Consider the following 21704-nt stretch of genomic DNA (forward strand, 5'->3'; position numbering starts at 1 on the left):
TCTCCAGCATTGCTCCTGTTCTTGCTGGAGGCTGCCATTTTGCTGAAGCCCAGAGTCCCTGAGCAGCAATAAATCTTTAGGCTGTCAGCAGATTGGCCTCTAGATTTTAGGCACAATGCAATAAGTGGATGATGTGAAGAGTTGCTTGAGTGTCATTTGTCAAACTCTTGGTTTTTGTTCTTCCTACATAGGAACAAAGCCAGAACATTTTGCGAAGATTGCATGGAAGAACCACAAACACTCTACAAACAACCCGTAAGTTTGATGTGACTTCCCTGAACTGTATGAAAGTTTTTCGCCCTGTACAGATGACATCAGCTAGTGTGTCTGTACATTGTGTGCGGGGGGGTGTTTTATTTATTTTTGTATGTGTATTTGACAGTGATCAGATATTTCTGATAATGATGAATGTTTAGGATATCCTAATATCATCCAGCTTGCAACCTGGAATTAACTTGGATTGATGATTTGCATCATTTAATTCACAGAACATGCCCTCAACTTTGGTGTGTTTGTGTGTGTGTGTGTGTGTGTGTGTGTGTGTGTGTGTGTGTGTGTGTTCGATTCGATTTTTTTTTTTTTTTTTTACATTTGCGTGTTGCTTTAGCAGTGTGTTTGGGGTCTTTGTTCTGCTGGAAGGTGAACCTCCGTCCTAGCCTCAAATCACACACAGAGTGGTACAGGTTTTGCTCAAGAATATCCCTGTATTTAGCACCATTCATCTTTCCCTCGACTCTGACCAGTTTCCTAGTCCCGACTGCTCAACAATGGTATTCTTTGGGTGATGTGATGTGTTGGGTTTGCAGCAGACATGGCCTTTTCTTTGGCCAAAAAGTTCAATTTTAGTCTCATCAGACCAGAGCACCTTCCTCCATATGTTTTGAGTCTCCCACATGCCTTTTCACAAACTCAAAATGTGCCATTTTGTTTATTTGCTGAAAGTAATGGCTTTCTTCTGTCCACTCTGCCATAAAGCCCAACTCTATGGAGCGTACGGCTTATTGTCGTCCTATGTACAGATACTCCAGTCTCTGCTGTGGAACACTTCAGCTCCTCCAAGGTTACCTTTTAGTCTCTGTGCTGCCTCTCTGATTAATGCCCTCCTTGCCCGGTCCATGAGTTTTGGTGTGCGGCCGTCTCTTGGCAGGTTTGCTGTTGTGCCATGTTCTTTCCATGTGGTTATGATAGATTTGATAGTGCTCCTAGGGATCAGCAAAGATATGTGTTTGTTTGTGTTTTTTTTTTTTTTTTATAACCTAACACTGACTTGTACTTCTCAACAACATTGTCCCTTGTTTGGAGAGTTCCTTGGTCTTCATGGCAGTGTTTGCTTAGTGGTGCCTCTTGCTTAAGTGTTGCAGCCTCTGGGGCCTTTCAAAAAGAGGTGTATATGTGTATGTTTGTGTATTGTATATGTAATGACAGATCATGTGACTTCTGAAGTTAGTTGCACCAGAGCTTTTTATGGGCTTCATAACAAAGGGGGTGAATACATACACACATGCCAATTATCAGATGTTTTGTTTGTTTTTTTTGTTTTTTATTTTTGAAAAAATTTTTTTTTATATTTTTATTATTATTATATGTGATGGATCAGAACACAATAGTCTAAGGTGAAGTAAAAATAGAAAAAAATAAAATAAAATTATATATTTATAAATAAAAAAAATAAATAAAAATATATATATATATATATATATATATATATATATATATATATATATATTTTATTTATAAATATAAATATATAATTTTATTTTATTTTTTTCTATTTTTACTTCACCTTAGACTATTGTGTTCTGATCCATCACATATAATATGGCTTACAGCTAGTGAAGAAACAAAATTCAGTGTCCCAGAAAATTAGATTTATTACATAAAACCAATAAAAATTTAAAATATTGGCTTATTGAAAAGTGTGTCCATGTACAGTATAGTATGCACTCAATACTTGGCCAGGGCTCCTTTTGCATGATTGCCTCAATGCCACGCCACATTCATGTAGCAATCAGCCTGTGGCAATGCTGAGGTGTTATGGATGCCCAGGTTGTTTTGATAGTGGCCTTCAGCTGAATTGTTGGATCTGGTGTCTCATCTTACAGATTCTCTAGGGGGTTTAGGTCAGGTGAGTTTGCTGGTCAATTAAGCACAGTGATCCCATGATCATTAAACCAGGTATTGGTACTTCTGGCAGTGTGGGCAAGTGCCAAGTCCTGCTGCAAAATGAAAATTGGCATCTCCATAAAGCTGGTGAGCAGATGGAGGCATGAAGTGCTCTAGAATTTCCTGGTAGAGGGCTGCGCTAACTTTGGACTTGACGAAACAGTGGACCAACACCAGCAGATTGCATGGCTCCCCAAATCATCATAGACTGGAAAGTTTTTTTGCATAACATTTAGAAATCAAGGTCCCAGAGTCTGGAGGAAGAGTGGAGAGGCACTGAATCAAAGTTGCATGTCCAGTGTGAAGTTTCCATAGTCCATGATGATTTGGGGAGCCATGTTTCCTCTACCAGGAAATTCTAGAGCACGTCATGTTTTCCTCTGCTGACCAGCTTTATGGAGATACTGATTTTATTTTCCAGCAGCACCTGCCTACATTGCCAAAAGTACTAATACTTAGTTTAATGGTCATGGTATCGCTGTGCTTGACTGGCCAGCAATCTCGCCTGACCTAAATCCCATACAGAATCTGTGGGGTATTGTCAAGAGGAAGATGAGACACCAGACCCAACAATGCAGACAAGCTGACTCAAAGCAACCTGGGCTTCCATAACACCTTAGCAGTGTCACAGGCTGACACGGTCTCCCAGCCAGGGGAAGAGAGAGGCAAGCTGTCCATATTAGCAGAGTGTGGGCTTGCTCACTGTAATGGCTTTCGTTAGCATTTCCCGTATTCCCCGGGGCTCACCGTTACATAGCCCCAACTCTTGGCCTGGCACCTTTGATGGGCGGAAGACCAGTCCAATGCAGGATGTGTGACATCATCAAAGGTGTCGGGCCAAGAGGTGGGGCTATGTGACCGTGAGCCCCGGGAACACAGGGAATTCAAACTAAAGCTATTACAGCGGGCAATCCCGCTCTATGCTGATCCGGACGGCTCGCCTCTTCCTCTGCACAGGTGGGGCTGCACTGATGGGCACTCATAAAGTTGTTAATATTTTTGTAACTTAATTCTTCAGAAAACATTTAAGTGTCATTTCATGAGATCATTTATGAGGGCCTGTTTAGGTGTAGGATTAGGGGTGGGGACTTATACCAAAAATGTGCAAACCCTGGCAGAAATTGTGACATTTTGGCATTTTATATTGAAAATATAACTGATCATGCAAAAAACCTGTCTCCTATTTAAAGCGGTAGTAAACCCGCTATTTTTTTTTTTTTAACACCTGCAAAGCAAAAGGCATAATGAGCTAGTATGCACTGCATACTAGCTCATTATGAAATACTTGCCTTAGAACGAGGCCCCGACATCTGGCCCTATCCACGCCGAGGGAGCTGACATGCTCCCTCTGCGTTTCTTCCGGGTATCGCGGCTCCGACGCTGTGAGTGGCCGGAGCTGCGATATCGTCACTCCCACGCATGCGTGCGGGACATTTCATTCCGGCCTGGTCGGCCACTGTCGGATTTTCAGGCTGAGAATCCCCTTGTGCCCATGCGCCGCTGCAGTCAGTGGCGCATACCGAGGGGAAAAATGAGTTTACAACCACTTTAAGCATAGCAATCACATGAAGCCATTTATTATCACATCCTCCCTTTTTTTTTTTTTTTCCTGCCTGGCTGTTTTGCTGATTCAGTGGCTTCAATTACTGGCCTGGGAAAAAAAGCATGCAACTTAGGCGTGGAGCCTTCTTTCTGAATTGATGTGCTTGTTCTGGGTCGTCACTTAAAAATTGCTAAAGCAATAGAAATCAGTATAACTGTCCAGCAACTAGCATTTTCAAAAAGAGGTCAGCAGTTACAGGCGTGATTTTTATTTTTTTCTCAACCCCCCTCAGAAATTGTTAGCACACCTTTCTAATTGAAACTGCACTGCATGTGAGCATTACAAATAAACACTATTCACTATATTCAAAGCAAACTCACCCATTTATGCATGTCTGTGCTTTATTTTGCTGAGAAATGGCATTGAAAACCACCCCCTAGTATTTCGGCAGGGGCCATCTTGAGTAAGGGCAGATGATTCATGTAGCATTTTTACTTTCTGGAATCCATCTGCCTGTAGCTTAGATATGCAGGCAGAAAGGTGTGCTTAGCTGAGAAAATCTCCCTCCCTCATTCTCCTCCCCATTCTCCTGTTCACATTTTGCCTAGGGAAATAACTGAAGAAATATAAAAAACAAGGGTTAAAACAAGTAAATAATACTTTATCTATTTACTAATGCTAGCAATGCAAGGGAAAAAATAAAATTTTGACAGAGTGAAGTTCCACTTTAAAGATGTAACCATTTCAGGACCAGCACTTCCCCTGTAGGAAGGAGCACCTTAATAAATCGAGATCCTCTGTTATTTAATGTTGGAATTTTAATGGTGCAGTAAGGCTTTACCTACATCTGACTTTATGAAGTACTGCAGCCTGTGTCTAGGCTTGGATTTGTGGTTGCCATCAGATTTAGTTACCGTCTACTCTCTACCTACTACAGGAATTCACAATTTCAAGAGGAATACAGTCTGGATGAAGTTAAAAAATCCCGGAAAGTCTTTGATTATCTTACAGTTCTTCAGTGCTGGTATGTAAAAACAACGTATTTTTTTATTTTTATTTTTTTAAGATAATAAAGGGTTTAAGGCAATTTATTTTTCATTTTTTAATATTATATATATATATATATATATATATATATATATATATTTTTTTTTTCCATTTTTCTTCCTTTTTTTTTCTTTACACCCCCCCCCCCCCCCCCAAGTCTTGTAAAGGATAACCTTGATATAAAACAGTCTTCTCACTATGTGTTAATATTTGAAATGCATTGCTTCTGTGCATTTTATGTATTATTTTATGTGTACATAGAGGCAGCCACATTTGCTCCATATATACGCAGGCTCTGCTTCCTGCTTTGCAAAGTTTAACTGGCCATACACTGAGCGGAAATTGTCACCAGGCTGAGCGAATGTTGTGACCGGGAACCAGCTGAAATTTTGGTCAGTGAGTGGACCTGTTGGCACCGCTCCACCCAACATACTTCAATTGATAAATTATTGACCATCAGTGTTAATTTTTACATCAAATTTCGATTTAGTTTGTCAGTCTTTTGACTAAAATGGCATTTTAGTCATCTGAATTGTTTCAGTCGTATTTTAGTCATCTGAATTGTTTTAGTTGGAGCCCAGGTTTACATTTGAGGGTGGGCTTGAAATCGTGTGAGTTCAGTTGAACTATTTGAAACTGGCAATGCAGTCTGACTTCGGGGGGCAATGTGACAGACATCTGTGCGGGTTCACAAAAGTCGCCAAAAGTAGTACAGGAAAGTTGGCATTGCACCGATTCGGACGGTGCCATTGCCAGCAGCAGCCGCTGATTTGGCATGCCAAATCGGCCCATCGTGGGCTTGGGGTCCTTTCACACGGGCAGCCCGATCAAGTCTACCTGTCGGTTTTTCAGGCAGACCTGCTCGGACCCTCCATTCACCCTTATGGCAATAACAGATGTCAGTGGTGACATGTTCGCTGACGCCTGCTGTTATACGATCCTGTCCTACAAATAAAGACTGATGGTGACCCTATTTTCCATCCGTTTGGAGGATGAGATTGGATAAGATTGGGTGAAAATGGGCAGGCAGTTTATTTATTTTTCACCTGCTCTCCCCTATGGGAAAATTGGAACTCTGTCTCCACTCTACACAGTGAGCGGAGACGGACCTGCCATCCGCCTGCTCAGTGGGGATCAGCGGAGTGAACCAATTCTGCGCAAAGGATTCCGCCAAGTGGACCACCCGTGTGAAAGGACCCTAAGGTGACTAAGTCTAATGGGTTTAGTTGTAATGTGATGCATTTCACTGCATTGCAAATGCAAAGACATGCTGGTAGGTTAATTGGCTTCTGTCCAAAATTGGCCTATGAATGTGAGTTGAGGACCTTGGATTGTGGGCTCCTTGAGGGTAGGGACCGATGTGAGTGTGCAATGTATGTGTGGAGTGCTGTGTAAATTGATGGCACTATATGGGTACCTTAAATGGGGTTAATTGTAGACACGCACCCACACTCACTCAGGTTGAACTGGATGGACTGGTGTCTTTATTCAACCTTACTAACTATGTAACTACTTAAGCATTTCTCTACAATTTCCAAACTCCTCCTATGCTCCTGGGATAAAAATAACATGTTTATGGTAATAAGGCTTGTGTACATGCACTAAAACACAGATTCAGCCATTGTGATTTATAACATCTTTATAAATAAAAAAATCCAAGTTTCATTACAAGAATATTGCTTTTTTTTTTTTTTTTTTTTGACAAACCGAAGTGCAACTTTAAAATCGAAGTAACAAAAAATCAGCGCTTCACTTGCTAAAAATTGGAATCAAAATTGCATAGTGTATGGAGAGTTATGTTTGCCAACAGAAATAACAAAACAATGATAATGCACTCCCAAGCTTCATTATGAAACGGGCATAGAATTCTCTCCAATGTGAATCGTCAGTAGTGGTGATAGACCTGACTGGAGTCGCTGGGATCATGGAGAGGCAATAGATGCTGGTGATAAGATCCAGAGAAACTGTCCGAGAGCCTCTGCTGAACCTCTGAAGAATTGTCAGATGGAGCTGTCAAAGCCTGGGTGCTAGTAGCCAATCGGGAACTGTTTCAGAGACAAAACCACACCTCCACTATCAGTTGATGAAAGAAGAGGCTGATGAAGGGGTTGTGGTTTTGCTGGCTGTATAGCAAGTGGCCTCCTCCCTTTCCCAACTGTCACTGGTTTTCAAGGGCTTCACAGCAAACGTGCTCCTATCTACCACTGATGCCGACAGTGGGCAGAGCCTGATGGCAAACAATAGTTCCCTCCACCTTGGGATGCTTGACGGTGTAAATATTTTGGGGGAGGAGTGTTTCTCTTTCTTTCTTTCTTTCTTTCTTTCTTTCTTTCTTTCTTTCTTTCTTTCTTTCTTTCTTTCTATCTATCTATCTATCTATCTATCTATCCTGTGTGTGGTTCTTTGTCAGGGTACCATGTTTGGTCATATTGGCTCAGTGAATGCTTATGACCACCCCATAGCAGATTTACTGCTGTGTGTGTGTGTGTGTGTGTGTGTGTGATTTATATACGTGATTCTGCACTTTTGGGCACGTGGATCGCTCCTGCTCTGAATTTACACAGCGGGAGAGGAGATCAGTGGGTCCTGCGAACCCTATGTCCGTCAGGATTCGCCAATTGTTAGGCAGACTGTTATTCTGTCAGAGTACCAATGTGAAAGAGGCAGATTGTCATTCTGTAAGTACAAAAGACCCAGATCATGTGTTCCTGTGAAGCGGGAACACCGATCCATGTCTTCAAGTAGTAAAAGCACCTTCCCACAGTTAATGAGCACTCCCCTAGGCACACATTTTAACCCTTTGGCCCCTTCCCTGTCAGTGTCATTAGTACAGGGACAGTACGTATTTTTTAACACTGATCACTGTAATGTCACTGGTGTCCGTCGCAGTCCCGCTATAAGCCGCTGATTACCGCCATTACTAGTAGAAAAATAATATAAGCAAATATATCCTATAGTTTGTAGACACTGTAACTTTTGTGCAAACCAGTCAACCAGAAGGAGTAGACCTGATGGAGAACAAGTGTTTCTGAATCCCCATCAGACTGCTTTCTGTTTGACAGCTGTAGCAGCGAGGAGGAGGTGCTGTAGCTCAGCTGTACTGTGGATGATTGCCCTATGGACCCTCTGGCCTCAATGCACATTCTGTGCTTGTCTTAAGATAATGTACCTGTCTGCAGCATGTATATGAATCTGTCACCCATGCTGACATTTGTCCTGCAGAGCCACGATGGCATTATAAAGGGTGCCATAAACAACCTTTATGAATTCCCCATTGTATGTGAGGGCTGCCATGTAAAAGGGCAGCAACCTGGACATCGGGTGATCAGAAGATGAACCGGAAGACTGACAACATATGTACAGCAGATCGAAATAACCATGTGCCCTAAATGTGTAGATGACAGGGGCAGCCATCCTGTGCAGCTGCTGCAGTGGTGCAATGTCCTGCATCAGTAACTGAAGCGACCGACTAGTAATGATTGTGTTTAATAGTGTTCTCATCTACTTTTGGGTATCTCTGGGTCCTTGACTTTTTTGTTTTTTGCAGCCCAACTTCAGATGGAGCAGCAGCTGCTGTACTGGTTAGTGAGGACTTTGTTCATAAACACGGTTTGGAGAACCAGGCAGTAGAGATCCTGGCACAGGAGATGGTCACTGATACCCCCAGTACATTTGAGGAGGACAGCTCCATTAAATTGGTAAGATTGGGGAACTTTAAATCTTCCAGTAAATGTTCAGACAGTTGAAATTTGTTCATAGAAACATGCTTCCCCATATTGTAATCCAATTATGTACTGTATAGCAAAATGACTGCACTTTTCACTGCCTCTCTGCAGATTCCATGATACCGCCCCGACTCCAGCCTACTCAATGGACTTCTATACAGTCGCATGACAGTCACTCTGAGCTCTCTCCCTCCCCCATGCTTAACCACATCAGCTCCAGAAAATTGACTGATTGACTTCCCATCTGATGGTGGCTGAATAGTTCAAGGGTCCACTTGGTAGTGCCAGCTGCATGAAACCAATGCACTTTTTAGTTGCCTTTTTTAGGGGTTACATTCTGACCACTACTTTAATGGGGGCATTCTCCCCACTAACCACCAATGTATGGAGCAATTTACCCACTGACCAGCAATAAATTGGTTTAGCAGGGGTTCCCAAGCCCCGAAAATTATATCAAGGGTTTCTCTGGGGTAAAAGGGTTGCTCAAACCTAAGCACCCCCCCCCCCCCTCACTTCTACTCCCACTGCAAGGCTGACTTCTCTTCCCTGTACATGAAAAGGTTGGTGTATGTATTTGTATTTATTGATCGCCATTAAAGGGGCATGGTTGCATCTATAACCAGAAGCATGGTTGCTTCTATAACAAAAAATGAATGGGTCCACAGCAAGTACATTCTTATCTTTTGGAACACCTCTGCTATGAGATGTTGTCCCTGGCCCCTTTATCAGAATGTGTAATTCAGCAAACAAGTGTTTTTATATTTTTGCTTGGAGCTTTTCTTTGAACTCCTACAATATCTCACAAAAGTGAGTACACCCCTTACATTTTTGTAAATATTTTATTGTATATTTTAATGTGACAACACTGAAGAAATGACACTTTGTTACAATGTAAAGTAGTGAGTGTACAGCTTGTATAACAGTGTAAATTTGCTGTCCCCTCAAAATAACTCAACACACAGCTATTAATGTCTAAACCACTGGTAACAAAAGTGAGTACACCCCTAAGTGAAAATGTCCAAATTGAGCCCAATTAACCAGTTTCCCTCCCCGGTGTCATGTGACTCATTAGTGTTACAAGGTCTCAGGTGTGAATGGGGAGCAGGTGTGTTAAATTTGGTGTTATTGCTCTCACTCTCTCATACTGGTCACTGGAAGTTCAACATGGCACCTTCATGGCAAAGAACTCTCTGAGGATCTAAAAAAAAAAAAAAAAATGTTGCCATAAAGATGGCCTAGGCTATAAGAAGATTGCCAAGACCCTGAAACTGAGCTGCAGCACAGTGGCCAAGACCATACAGTGGTTTAACAGGACAGGTTCAACTCAGAACAGACCTCGCCATGGTCGACCAAAGGAGTTGAGTGCACGTGCTCAGCGTCATATGCAGAGGTTGTCTTTGGGATATAGATGTATGAGTGCTACCAGCATTGCTGCAGAGGTCGAAGGGGTGGGGTCATCCCGGAAGGGAGCCTCTTATAAAGATGATGCACAAGAGAGCCCGCAAACAGTTTGAAGATTAGCAGACTAGGACATTGATTGATTATTGGAACCATGTCCTGTGGTCTGATGAGACCAAGATAAACTCATTTTGGTTCAGATGGTGTCAAGCGTGTGATGGCGGCAACCAGGTGAGGAGTACAAAGACAAGTGTGTGTTGGGAGTGGTGGGAGTGTTATGGTCTGTGGGAGTGGTGGGAGTGTTATGGTCTGGGGCTGCATGAGTGTTGCTGGCACTGAGGAGCTACAGTTCATTGAGGGAACCATGAATGCCAACAGGTACTGTGACATACTGAAGCAGAGGATGATCCCCTCCCTTTGGGCCGGAGGGCAGTATTCCAACATAACGACCTCAAACACACCTCCAAGACCACCACTGCCTTGCTAAATAACCTGAGGGTAAAGGTGATGGACTGGCCTAGCATGTCTCCAGACTTAAACCCTATTGAGCACCTGTAGGACATCGTCAAACGTAAGGTGGAGGAGCGCAAGGTCTCTAACATCCACCAGCTCCGTGATGTCATGGAGAAGTGGAAGAGGACTCCAGTGGCAACCTGTGAAGCTCTGGTGAACTCTATGCCCAAGACTGTTAAGGCAGTGCTGGAAAATGGTGAAAATATTAACACTTTGGGCCCAATTTGGTCATTTTCACTTAGGGGTGTACTCACTTTTGTTGCCAGCGGTTTAGACATTAATGGCTGTGTGTTGAATTATTTGGAGGGGGCATCACATTTACACTATTAAACAAGCTGTACACTCACTACTTTACATTGTAGCAAAGTGTAATTTCCTTCAGTGTTGTCACATGAAGAGATATAATATATTTACAAAAATGTGAGGGGTGTACTCACTTTTGTCAGATACTGTATATAATGGTGTACTCTTGTATGTCAAATATTTCTTAATAGATGTAATTGTTATTACAGTGGGAGATTTCCTGAAAGTTATGTCCTCTGAACATTTGCTTTACTGTTTTAAAGTATTTTCTGTCTTGTCCTTGTATTCCTAATAGGTCGGCTTTGACATGACTAAGACTGCAGTTGAGCGCTGTTATCAGAAGACCGGTGTGAGGCCAGAAGATGTGGATGTGATTGAACTTCATGATTGCTTCTCTGCTAATGAGCTCATTACATATGAAGCACTGGGACTCTGTCCTATAGGTGGGCTGTCCCTTCCAATCTTTGTTACAATATCAAGACCTATACTATATAGTCAAAAGTATTGGAACACCTGCCTTTACACGCACATGAACTTTTAATGGCATCCCAGTCGTGGTCCATATGGTTCAATATTGAGTTGGCCCACCCTTTGCCGCTTTAACTCTAGAAAGGCTGTCCACAAGGTTTAGGAGTGTGTCTATGGGAATGTTTGACCATTCTTCCAAAAGCGCATTTGTGAGGTCAGGCACTGATGTTGGACGATAAGGCCTGGCTTGCAGTCGCTGCTCTAACTGTATCCCAAAGGGATGAGGTCAGGACTCATCCTGTGAAGTCCAGTCAAGTTCCTCCACCCTAAACTCGCTCATCCATGTCTTTATTGACCTTGCTTTGTGCACTGGTCCAAATCATTTGGTGTGTGTGTGTTGGGGGGGGGGGGGGGTGGGTTATGGTATGGAGTTGTCTTTCAAGGGTTTTGGCCCCTTAGTTCAAGTGAAGGGAACGCTTAATCAGCATACCAAGACGAATTCATGCTCCCAAATTTGTGGGAACAGTTTGGGGCTGACCCCTTCCTTTTCCAACATGCTTACACACCAGTGCACAAACAAGGTCCATAAAGACATGGATGAGCGAGTTTGAGGTGGAGAAACTTGAATGGCCTGCACAGAGTCCTAACCTCAACCTGATAACACCTTTTGGGATGAATTGGAGCAGAGACTGCAAGCCAGGCCTGCTCGTCCAACATCAGTGCCTGACCGCACAAATGTGCTTCTGGAAGAATGGTCAAACGTTACAATAGACACACTCCTAAACCCTGTGGACAGCCTCCCCAAAAGAGTTGAAGCTGTTATAGCTGCATACTGTGGGCCAACGCAATATTGAATCCTATGGAGTAAGACTGAGATGCCATTAAAGTTCATGTGCGTGTAAAGGCAAGCATCCCAATACTTTTGGTAATGTATTTCTGTGCTTTAAAAGGGCACTATAATCACTTTCTGTTAGTTCTTTTAAGTTTACAAGGTCACTTTGCCCATTCAGGGTAAACTAACAGGTTCTATTTCTATCCCACCCCTGACCCATTGAAATTCACCTTAGTGTCCTCCTTATCAACCTCTCTGCTTGTCTTTTGGACATAGGGGAGCATGCGACCTTCTATTCCTCCCAGGAGGCAATGCCTTGGGCCTAAGCTAACCTCCTGGCCCAGACAATGTCACATGGAAGAAAGGAGAAGGTCTATAACCCTGTGAAAGGTTCAACAAGGACCAACACAAAACTTGCACAGTGATTACAGTTATGGCTCCAACAGAGGAACAGATCGGCAGGCTAAGGTAAGTATGAAGGGATAAGGGAAAGGTGGGCTAGTAGGTAAACCTATCACTTTGATCTGAATGCGCATGCTCGTTAGGTTAGTAGGAAGAGAGGGGAGGGTCATTCTAGTGTGTGCTTGAGCTAGGAGCTCTGTAAACAGGCTTTTTATAACAGGTGGTAAGGAGACAGAAAAAAAATAGGGGAAAGGGAGCCTACAGATCTTTGTTGCTTTGCAGCCTTAAATGAAGACAGACCATTTTTGTTTCATACAGTTGGATTTACTTAGTGCAACTTTTAACATCCAAGCGACAGAACACCAACATGTCAGAAAAAATTTCAAAAACTGATTTGCCGAATTGGAAAAAGGCTCACCCCCCCCTCCTAAAAATGATTTGGTAAACTCAATCTGGTGTAGCTAATCACCTTCTCAATGGCACACAAAGCCATTTGACTTTCAACTTTGATCAGCTGTGTTCATTTTGATTACTTCAGCATGAAAAGAGCTTTCATGGAGTATTTCTGTCCTTGGTAGTGCAACTAAAGTAAACAATCAACTATGGTTGGGCAGACACTGTCACCGAGATCTCTGGGATAAAGTTGTGGACAGGCCAAAGTCAGGAGATGGATACAAAAACACTTTCCAAGGCTTTATCAATACCTAGAAGCACAGTGAAATCTATTATTAGGAAGTGTAAGGTATTTGGTACAACACAGACCCTCCCTGGATCAGAACGTTGCTCCAAAGTGGATGAAAGAGCCAGGAGAAAACTGGTCAGAGAGACTCCCAAGAGGCCTACAGCAACTCCGAAGCAGTTGCAGGAATTTGAAAAGGAGTGTGGTCATTGTGTGCCTGTGACAACAATATCACAAATTCTCCACAAATGTGGATTGTATGGGAGAGTTGCAAGAAAACAAATAACTCCAAGAAAGGCTGCATGCCTTCATGACTGAGCTTTACCAAAACACACCTTGAAGATTCTGAGGCCACATGGAAAAGTGTTTTGATCAGATGAGACTAAAATTTTATTTTTTGGCCTCAACACCAAACGATATATCTGGAGGAAATCCAATACGGCTCACCATCCAAATAACACCATTCCTACAATAAAGCATGGAGGAGGTAATATCCTGGTATGGGGGTGTTTCTCTGCAGCAGGGACTGGAGCACTTGTCACGATAGGAATAATGGATGGGGCAAAATACCATCAAATTCTTGAAGAAAATCTGCTGCCCTCTGCCAGAAAGTTGTCAGTGGGAAGGTTTACCTTCCAACATGACAATGACCCAAAGCACACAGCAACAATGACCACACAGTGGTTGAAGGAGAAAGGGGTGAATGTCCTTGCATGGTGTAGTCCAGGGCTCAAAATTTCAAGCCCTGAGCTACTAGCCAGGCCTCGAGGGTTACATTCCACCCCTAAATACTCCCTCATAAATTATCTCCTGAAATTCCACTTAAAGCGGAGTTCCAATAAAAAAATAATAATTAAAAGTCAGCAGCTTCAAGCCCCACTCGTCTCCACCTCCTCTCTGTGGCACCGTCATTGTGGGTGCTTGGTTGTGGCTTCACAGCCAGGCATGCGTGAGCCACTCTGACTGGCCAGACAATCATCTGGGACCTGAGACATGTCCCAGATGATTGCAGAGAGGGAGGGGGGAGAGGTGATCCTCCTTCCGGCGGCCCCTGGCAGTGAGTGGGAGCTGGACAGGGGATCTGTCTAAGTGCCCGGCGCAGTGGGGAACACACAGCTATTGAAATTTTAAAGTTGTTATGTTCCCCGGCGCTCTGATAAACCAGGCGGTGACTCTCCTCCTTTTTTTTTTTCCCCTACGATCGCTGGGAGAATGGCTCCCATACAATTCAGGCTGCCCCCCACTCCCAGGCAACCCACACTTGCCAGCCCTCAAAATCCACTCGCATTTTTGAAGGCTGGTCTAGTCAGAGTCCAGGCTTAAACCCCATTGAAAATCTGTGGAATGACTTGAAGACTGCAGTCCACAAATGGTCACCAACAAATTTAACTGAACTTGAGCAGTTCTGCAAAGAAGAGTTTGAATGTTGGAGCCATATCCCAACAGACTAAAGGCTGTAATTAAAAGAAAAATGTGGTTCAATAAAATACTGACACAAGAGGGCGATCCCTTTTCCAACTCATTGATTCTGTTTTTGATTATTATTATTTTTTTGACATATTGGTGTTATATCTTTCACTTGAATGCTTACGTTGCACTTCACTTAGTAAATACTGTACAGCTGGATAAAACAAAAAAAAAACTGCCTGGAGAAGTCTTGGCATTGAGCCTAAGAAGAGGAGATGAGGGATCTAGAGAGCAGGTCTTGGGAGGAGCAGAACGGACGGTTTGGGTGATATTTGGAGACAAATTAGTGATGTGGAGATTTAAATGGCTTTGTATGTTTATATTATTCAGAGAGGGGTAGCAGACATTGAGCGGCTAAAAAAAGAAAAGAAGGTTGGGACTTTAAGTGAGGCCTAAGACACTTGCATCAAAGTAGCCTCCATCCCTATCGGCACGATAACTAGAAAAAGGGTTGGGACTTTGGCGAAGCATGCGATTTTTGGAAGCAAAAAGCAGGAGAGCAATAAAAATCAGATAATGTAAATTTATTAGCTGTAAATTTAATGCATAACATAGGGCGCAGAGATGCACATTCTATAGTCCATAATCCATCATAAATCTCAGATATATTGAAATATTGCACATCAAAAACATCAATCCCATAATTCATACATCAAAAGAATTAAATTCATATATAAACATATTGCACATAGTGAAAATCAATAGAATTGAGTAAAAACATTAGAGTCTAGTAAAACTGCATGATTGGATGTAATTTATAGTATTTAAAGCTCTACTCGTTTCGCAGACATTGAGCGGTTGCTAAGGTGGATGAGTCTGGCAGCAGCATTCAGGTTAGACTGCGGAGAGGTAGGCCTAAAAGGCGGGACTTATAATAGTGAAAGGGGTTCAATCATTATTTTGCACATTAAGTTAAAGTAGAACTCCCCCCCTTTTTTTTGGGGGGGGGGGGGGTTTCAATCCAGGAAGTTCTCACTCACTACTTGTATTTTGTGGGACAAAGTGCATTCACAACCAGGACACAAACCACAAGAAAAATAAAGAAGTTTGGAATTCTACTTTGGGCATTTGTAAATAATAAACAAAAACTGAAATAAAATTGATATGGGCACATTGTGATGTTAGGAAGGTTAAATTAAAGTCCAGGTGATTATTTTTTTTTTTTTTTTTTTTTTAAGGGCAAGCCGGGCAATTGATTGACAGAGGAGACAATACGTATGGAGGACAGTGGGTCATCAATCCAAGTGGTGGACTTATCTCCAAAGGACATCCTCTGGGAGCAACAGGTCAGATATGAAGTGTTATGACTATGTGGAAAAGTTCAGTGTCCGTGCATGTGTGAGGAGCAATATGTAAGGATACCCCATAGAGATTACATATGGAACTGACAATTTTTTGGGCAAATGCTGGTTTGCCTAGGACAGGCATGTCCAAAGTCCGGCCCGCGGGCCAATCGCGGCCCACGGTCCGGTTTTGAACGGCCCGCCTGGTTTTTTAAACATATATATCTTTTGTGGCCCCCGGCGATCTCCCAGCACCGGGGCCACAAAAGATATATAGTCTGGCTGCTGGAGGGAGGAGGCGGGACGAGTGCCGTGCACACAGGAGGAGAATTTCCTGTTTACACGGCAGCCTCTGTAATAGGAAGTCCCGTCTCTGCCATTGGATGACTGTTCTGTCCATCAAAAGAGGCGGGACTTTCTCTTAAAGAGGCCGTTGTGTAAACAGGAGATTCTCCTGTAGAATGTCTTTAGTGCTCGTCCTGCCCTCCATGGCTGCACCGATGGTAATGGTGGCTGCATTCCTGGCAATTGCAATTGTGGAGCTGCATTCCTGGCAATGGTGAGTGAATTCATAGCAATGGTGGCTGCATTCTTGGCAATGGTGGCTGCATTCTTGGCAATGGTGGGTGACATTCCCGGCAATGGTGGGTGACATTCCCGGCAATGGTGGGTGACATTCCCGGCAATGGTGGGTGACATTCCCGGCAATGGTGAGTGACATTCCTGGCAATGGTGGGTGAATCCCTGGCAATGGTGACTGCATTCCTGGCAATGGTGACTGCATTCCTGGCAATGGTGACTGCATTCCTGGCAATGGTGGCTGCATTCCTGGCAATGGTGGGTGCGTTCCTGGCAATGGTGGGTGCGTTCCTGGCAATGGTGGCTGCATTCTTGGCAATGGTGGCTGCATTCTTGGCAATGGTGGGTGACATTCCCGGCAATGGTGGGTGACATTCCCGGCAATGGTGGGTGACATTCCCGGCAATGGTGAGTGACATTCCTGGCAATGGTGGGTGAATCCCTGGCAATGGTGACTGCATTCCTGGCAATGGTGACTGCATTCCTGGCAATGGTGACTGCATTCCTGGCAATGGTGGCTGCATTCCTGGCAATGGTGGGTGCGTTCCTGGCAATGGTGGGTGCGTTCCTGGCAATGGTAGGGCTGCATTCCTAGCAATGGTGGGCGCTGCAAATGGGCACCGACCCTTATTTTGCTTCACAGTTCTTTATTTAAAATTTTTTATTTTATTTTTTTTCCTGAAGCTTCCCTCTTAAAGTGAAGGTGCGTGTTATACGTCAATAAATATGGTGTATCCAAATAACACTTGAGTTCATCTCTTCACCACACACAGCCACAAAGGCAAGAGAATTCTTGTGGGGAAGTGTATTAGTGCTCGGACGAACACACTTAGACCGAATTTTAATGGTTCATAGAATGTCAGGCAAAATGGCCGGCCCTCGCGCATGTTCCCTTCATCAAATCTGGCCCTCTTTGAAAAAAGTTTGGACATCCCTGGCCTAGGAGGTATTTACAAAGCATCTTTCATGGATGAACGTCAACTGTATACAGCACAGTGATGAAGTTCCTCACGTGACCCAGAGACGGGTGAAGTGGCAGAGCCGCTCCAGGCTTTGGATGGATCCCAACAATCCTGAGAGCCAGGGCCAGACCTTAAACCTAGCAGCCACTGTGGTCTGAAACAGCAGCTACTAGGTTTAAGGTGATTGGATAGCAGGTGGATTTAGGTTTAGTAGAAAATTAGTATTCACTTTAAGGAGTAACGTTATTTATTTATTTTTTTGCATAGCTCTATTGCTAGTGAATTGTAATTTTCTTGAAGTCATTGTAACAAAAGTGGGCAGATCTTCAGAGGATCCAAATGTCTTCTCATGTGTGGTGGTGTGTTTTTTGTTTTTTTTTCTCCTGATATACACCAAGTATTTATGCAGAGTTTAATCCCTCGTGTATCTACACGACTTGACATTACTAGGTTCTTATGTCATTGGACATCACTGAACACACGGTGTCTGTTCATTCCTAATGAGCATAAAGAAGTATCTTTAACTTTATTTGTTTTGGTTTTATTATAAGAGTCGTGTGGGACAAGACCTCATCCCAACTACAGACGATGTCAAGACTCTTTGTAGATAATCAGTTGAGATTGTAGTAAAAATGAGAATCATAGGATCTACTTTACCTTGTGTATTACTAAATGAATGTTTATACACAAAGTCCTTTTTGTGTCTTCCACCTCCTTTTTATATTTCAGAGATTATCTATCTTCAAGTTGAGTCGAACATACATACATACGTTGTGTGTGTATGTGTATATACACACTCACAATGTATGTGTATGTATTGTCGACTCCACGTGAAATATATATATATCAACCACAGTCTCTGATGCCTATAACATAAAGGCTGATCATTCCCTAGTCCAAAATTAGAACCCTAAAGGGGGGCTTTGAGATAAAGCAGGACGTGTGCTGAAAACACAGGACAGGTCTGAATTTCTGACAAAAAAAAAAATGCTTTTTAACAGACCACAAGGGAGTAAATGGTTCATTTTTGGGGGCTTACATATACTTTAAGTGATTTACACTGTACATCTCTCATTCTGAATAGCGTACTACTTTTACATTAGACTGACATTATTGAAGTAAAGATCTGAGTGTATAAATAATGTGGAGCACATAAACAGGCCTTGACTTACAAATACAATGCATACTTTGCACACAAATATTTATGTGAAAGGGCAGATTAGGTGTATGCAGTGCCTGAGACTGTGGTCAGGTCCGTCTCTTATCTGCTCCATATATATTATTATTGATATAATGGAGTTTGCTCTCCTTTTTTATCTGTATGGCGGCAGGGAGACTTTACAATGTGTACCTTGAACTTCACCCCCCTCTTAGTTTTCCCTCTGACACAGATCAGATACCAGAGATAAACCAACAACATAGATTTGATCCACTGGAGTAAACTGGTGAAATTGTTTCTGTTCCATAAGGTCAGAGTTCTTTATTTTCTAACTATGACAACCAGGCTTGAATTCAAAACATGATAAACTCTTGTCACGGATCAGCCCAGGTCCCGGCGGTGGGCGCACCTGAGCCCAGTTCCCGGCGGTGGGCGCACCTGAGCCCAGTTCCCGGCGGTGGGCGCACCTGAGCCCAGGTCCCAATGGTGATTTTTACCTGAGCTTACATGCCAGTGAACTGAGATCTGACCAGCTTATTATTTTAACTGTCTTCTGCCTCTTCCCTCTTATCCCAGTCCAATGGAAAATCTGGTAAACGGCATCTGTCAATGTTGGCCCTAATAGACCTTATATCTATGAATGGTACACTGTGGCTAGGGGAGGAGAAGCTGACAATCCGTCCACTTGGAGCTCACATTGCTGATCAGAGCTCCATGCGGGGGGGATTGTCAGACCACTGGAGACCCAGATCTCAGGCATAAGTGCAGCATTTAGCTCAAATGTATAGTGTGTGTGTGTGTGTGTGTGTGTGTGAACTTCACACCCAAATCGTCTTAGATTTTGGTCCTTAAGGGGATTCTTTTTGTATTTTTACATGTGTGGCCATGTCTGCAGCCTCTGTAAAAAGCGACATGTGGTAGATCACTGTTCAGAGGCACTTAATTGGTGCTTCTTAGGCAAAATGTCACCTACTCAGTCTCTCTAAGCCTAGGTTCATATTGGGCTAATTTGGCAAATTGCATGCCAAATCGGCAGCTATTGCCGGCAATGGCACTGTCCAAATCGGATTCCCAAAAGTAGTTTCAGTACTACTTTTGGAGACTTCGGGTGCAATTTCAACAGACATCTGTGCAGGAACCTGCACATATGTCTCTGAAATCACCCCCCCCCCCCCCCCCTGAAGTCGGACTAACATGCAGGTATGAAATTCTGCGAGTTCAGCTCAGCAGCAGTGTGAACCTAGGCTCGGGGCCAGTTCACACCACATGCAGTGCAGTGCAGTTTTTTTTCTGCATTTAAAAGAATGTAAAATGGGTGTTATGGCATAGTTCACACCATTGCTTGCAGTTTCAGGAGAAAAAAAGTAGAACATGCTGCATTTTACCTGAATTGTACTGGAATGCTGTAAAAGCATCAAAAATGGACTGAAATGCGCATGTCCTTATTTAAAGTTAAGAAAGAGGGTGAAAAAAATGCACTGGACTGACTTAAAAACGTGCATCTAAAACGCATCCGGACTGGGTTTCTATGGTGTGGTGGTATGGTTTTTAACAGTACTTTGGCATTCATCATGCTATCAAATGTAACCATAAAAAATTTCTTATGATTATTCATACAAACCTTTGTCTGAAATGAGCGTATGACCAGCTTTTACAGTATGTATTTTATAGTGAGAAATGTGTGTGTATTTTTGCAACTTTCAGATTTTTTTTTTTTTTGTGTAAGCTGTTGCATTGATTATCTTATTATTAATTCCTCCCCCCCCCCCCCCCCCCCATTTGACCATCATTAATGAGTGCTTGTATTAGAGAACCTGGGTCTTGTGAAGAAGGGGTTAATAAGACTGACAGTTGCACATTGTGTCCAGCAGAGTGCGGTGAAGAGCCGGAAGCAGATCCCTCTGATGACTCTCTCTCCTCTGTGTTCACAGGCCTGGCTCAGTGTGCAGAACTCTGCTGGCAGCTCAGAGGTCAGGCCGGTAAAAGACAAGTTCCCGGAGCCAAGCTAGCCCTGCAGCACAACATTGGACTTGGGGGAGCCGTGGTGGTCACCTTATACAAGATGGGATTCCAGGATGCAGAGCCCAGGTGAGCCGCCTATACTCCTCCATCAGTTTTCTATGCCCTGTGCTTAGTGGATCAATCTAATCTAAGATGCACTGCTGTTATCCCTTCTACCAATTATATAAGACTTGTGTATTCGGATGCAGCTTATGCAGATTAACCTTTGCTGTGTGTGTGTGTGTGTGTGTGTGTGTGTGTGTGTGTGTGTGTGTGTGTGTGTGTGTGTGTGTGTGCGCGCTCACTGATCATCAGCTGGGAGGAGGCGAGTATGACTGACTGCAGCCCCATTGTGGTTTTATCATGTCTGCATTGTGTGTGAAAGCTTGAATGTGTGAATGAAGTCCTGCAAGTAAATCGCCCACAGGTCTGTTGTCGCGAGGAAGTGATGGATTGTGGGTAATGTTTTATTTAGAGAAGCAAAACTGCCTTTATCATGTGACCAACCTCTCTCCGAATAAAAGTCTTTTTAGCCACCTCCAAAATTGTGCAACTAAAGAGATAAAAATATATATTTCAATCCCAGGATTGTTTCACTTAAAATTTATTAAAAATCCAAAGTTGCAAATTAGAATTACAAAGTTCCATTTCATTTGGATTTTTAATAAGTGCAGCAGTCTCAGATTGACAGTTTTCTACGTCTGGCCTTTGGGAGGGCTTGATTGCATTGCACTGAGAGATCAAATGATCTGCTATTCACTCCACCTGTTTGGGGAGAGAAGGGGAAAAAAATATATAATAATATAAATATAATTTTTATTTTTTCCATGAACTTGGAGAAACTGAACAGGCATGGAGGTGTTCTGTGTACTTGGAAACTTTTTCCAATTGTACTACATTTTATTACAATCATTTTTATATAGTGCTGACAATGTACGCAGTGCTTTACATGCTATACAGTCACATTAGTCCATGCCCTCAGGCTGGGTTCACACTATTGCGAATTGGATGCAGAGTCCTCACATCTAATTCACAATCACAGGAGATTTTGACCGGCTCTTTATGGAGTGAATTAGCACAAGAGTCCTGTTTTTGTCTTTTTGTCCGTTGTTCAGGTCGGGGCTGAAATCAGCCCTGAAACGGTGAACGAGGCTGCACTGGACCCATGCTGTGAGCCGCA

General features: G+C 43.1%; 1 protein-coding gene across 1 annotated transcript in view; it reads left to right on the forward strand.

The window, feature by feature from the left end:
• SCP2 (sterol carrier protein 2) overlaps positions 1-21704 on the forward strand; it is a 60120-nt gene that overhangs the window by 27498 nt on the left and 10918 nt on the right. The window contains exons 7-12 of the mRNA XM_077453312.1: positions 192-255; positions 4644-4730; positions 8301-8451; positions 10988-11135; positions 15719-15826; positions 20455-20611. Of these exons, the coding sequence (XP_077309438.1) occupies positions 192-255; positions 4644-4730; positions 8301-8451; positions 10988-11135; positions 15719-15826; positions 20455-20611 (715 nt within the window). The remainder of the gene's footprint in view (positions 1-191; positions 256-4643; positions 4731-8300; positions 8452-10987; positions 11136-15718; positions 15827-20454; positions 20612-21704) is intronic.

This window comes from Lithobates pipiens, unplaced genomic scaffold (assembly GCF_037356315.1).
Source record: "Lithobates pipiens isolate NorthernLeopardFrog02 unplaced genomic scaffold, aLitPip1_a1.2 Scaffold_23, whole genome shotgun sequence".
NCBI classification, from domain to species: domain Eukaryota; kingdom Metazoa; phylum Chordata; class Amphibia; order Anura; family Ranidae; genus Lithobates; species Lithobates pipiens.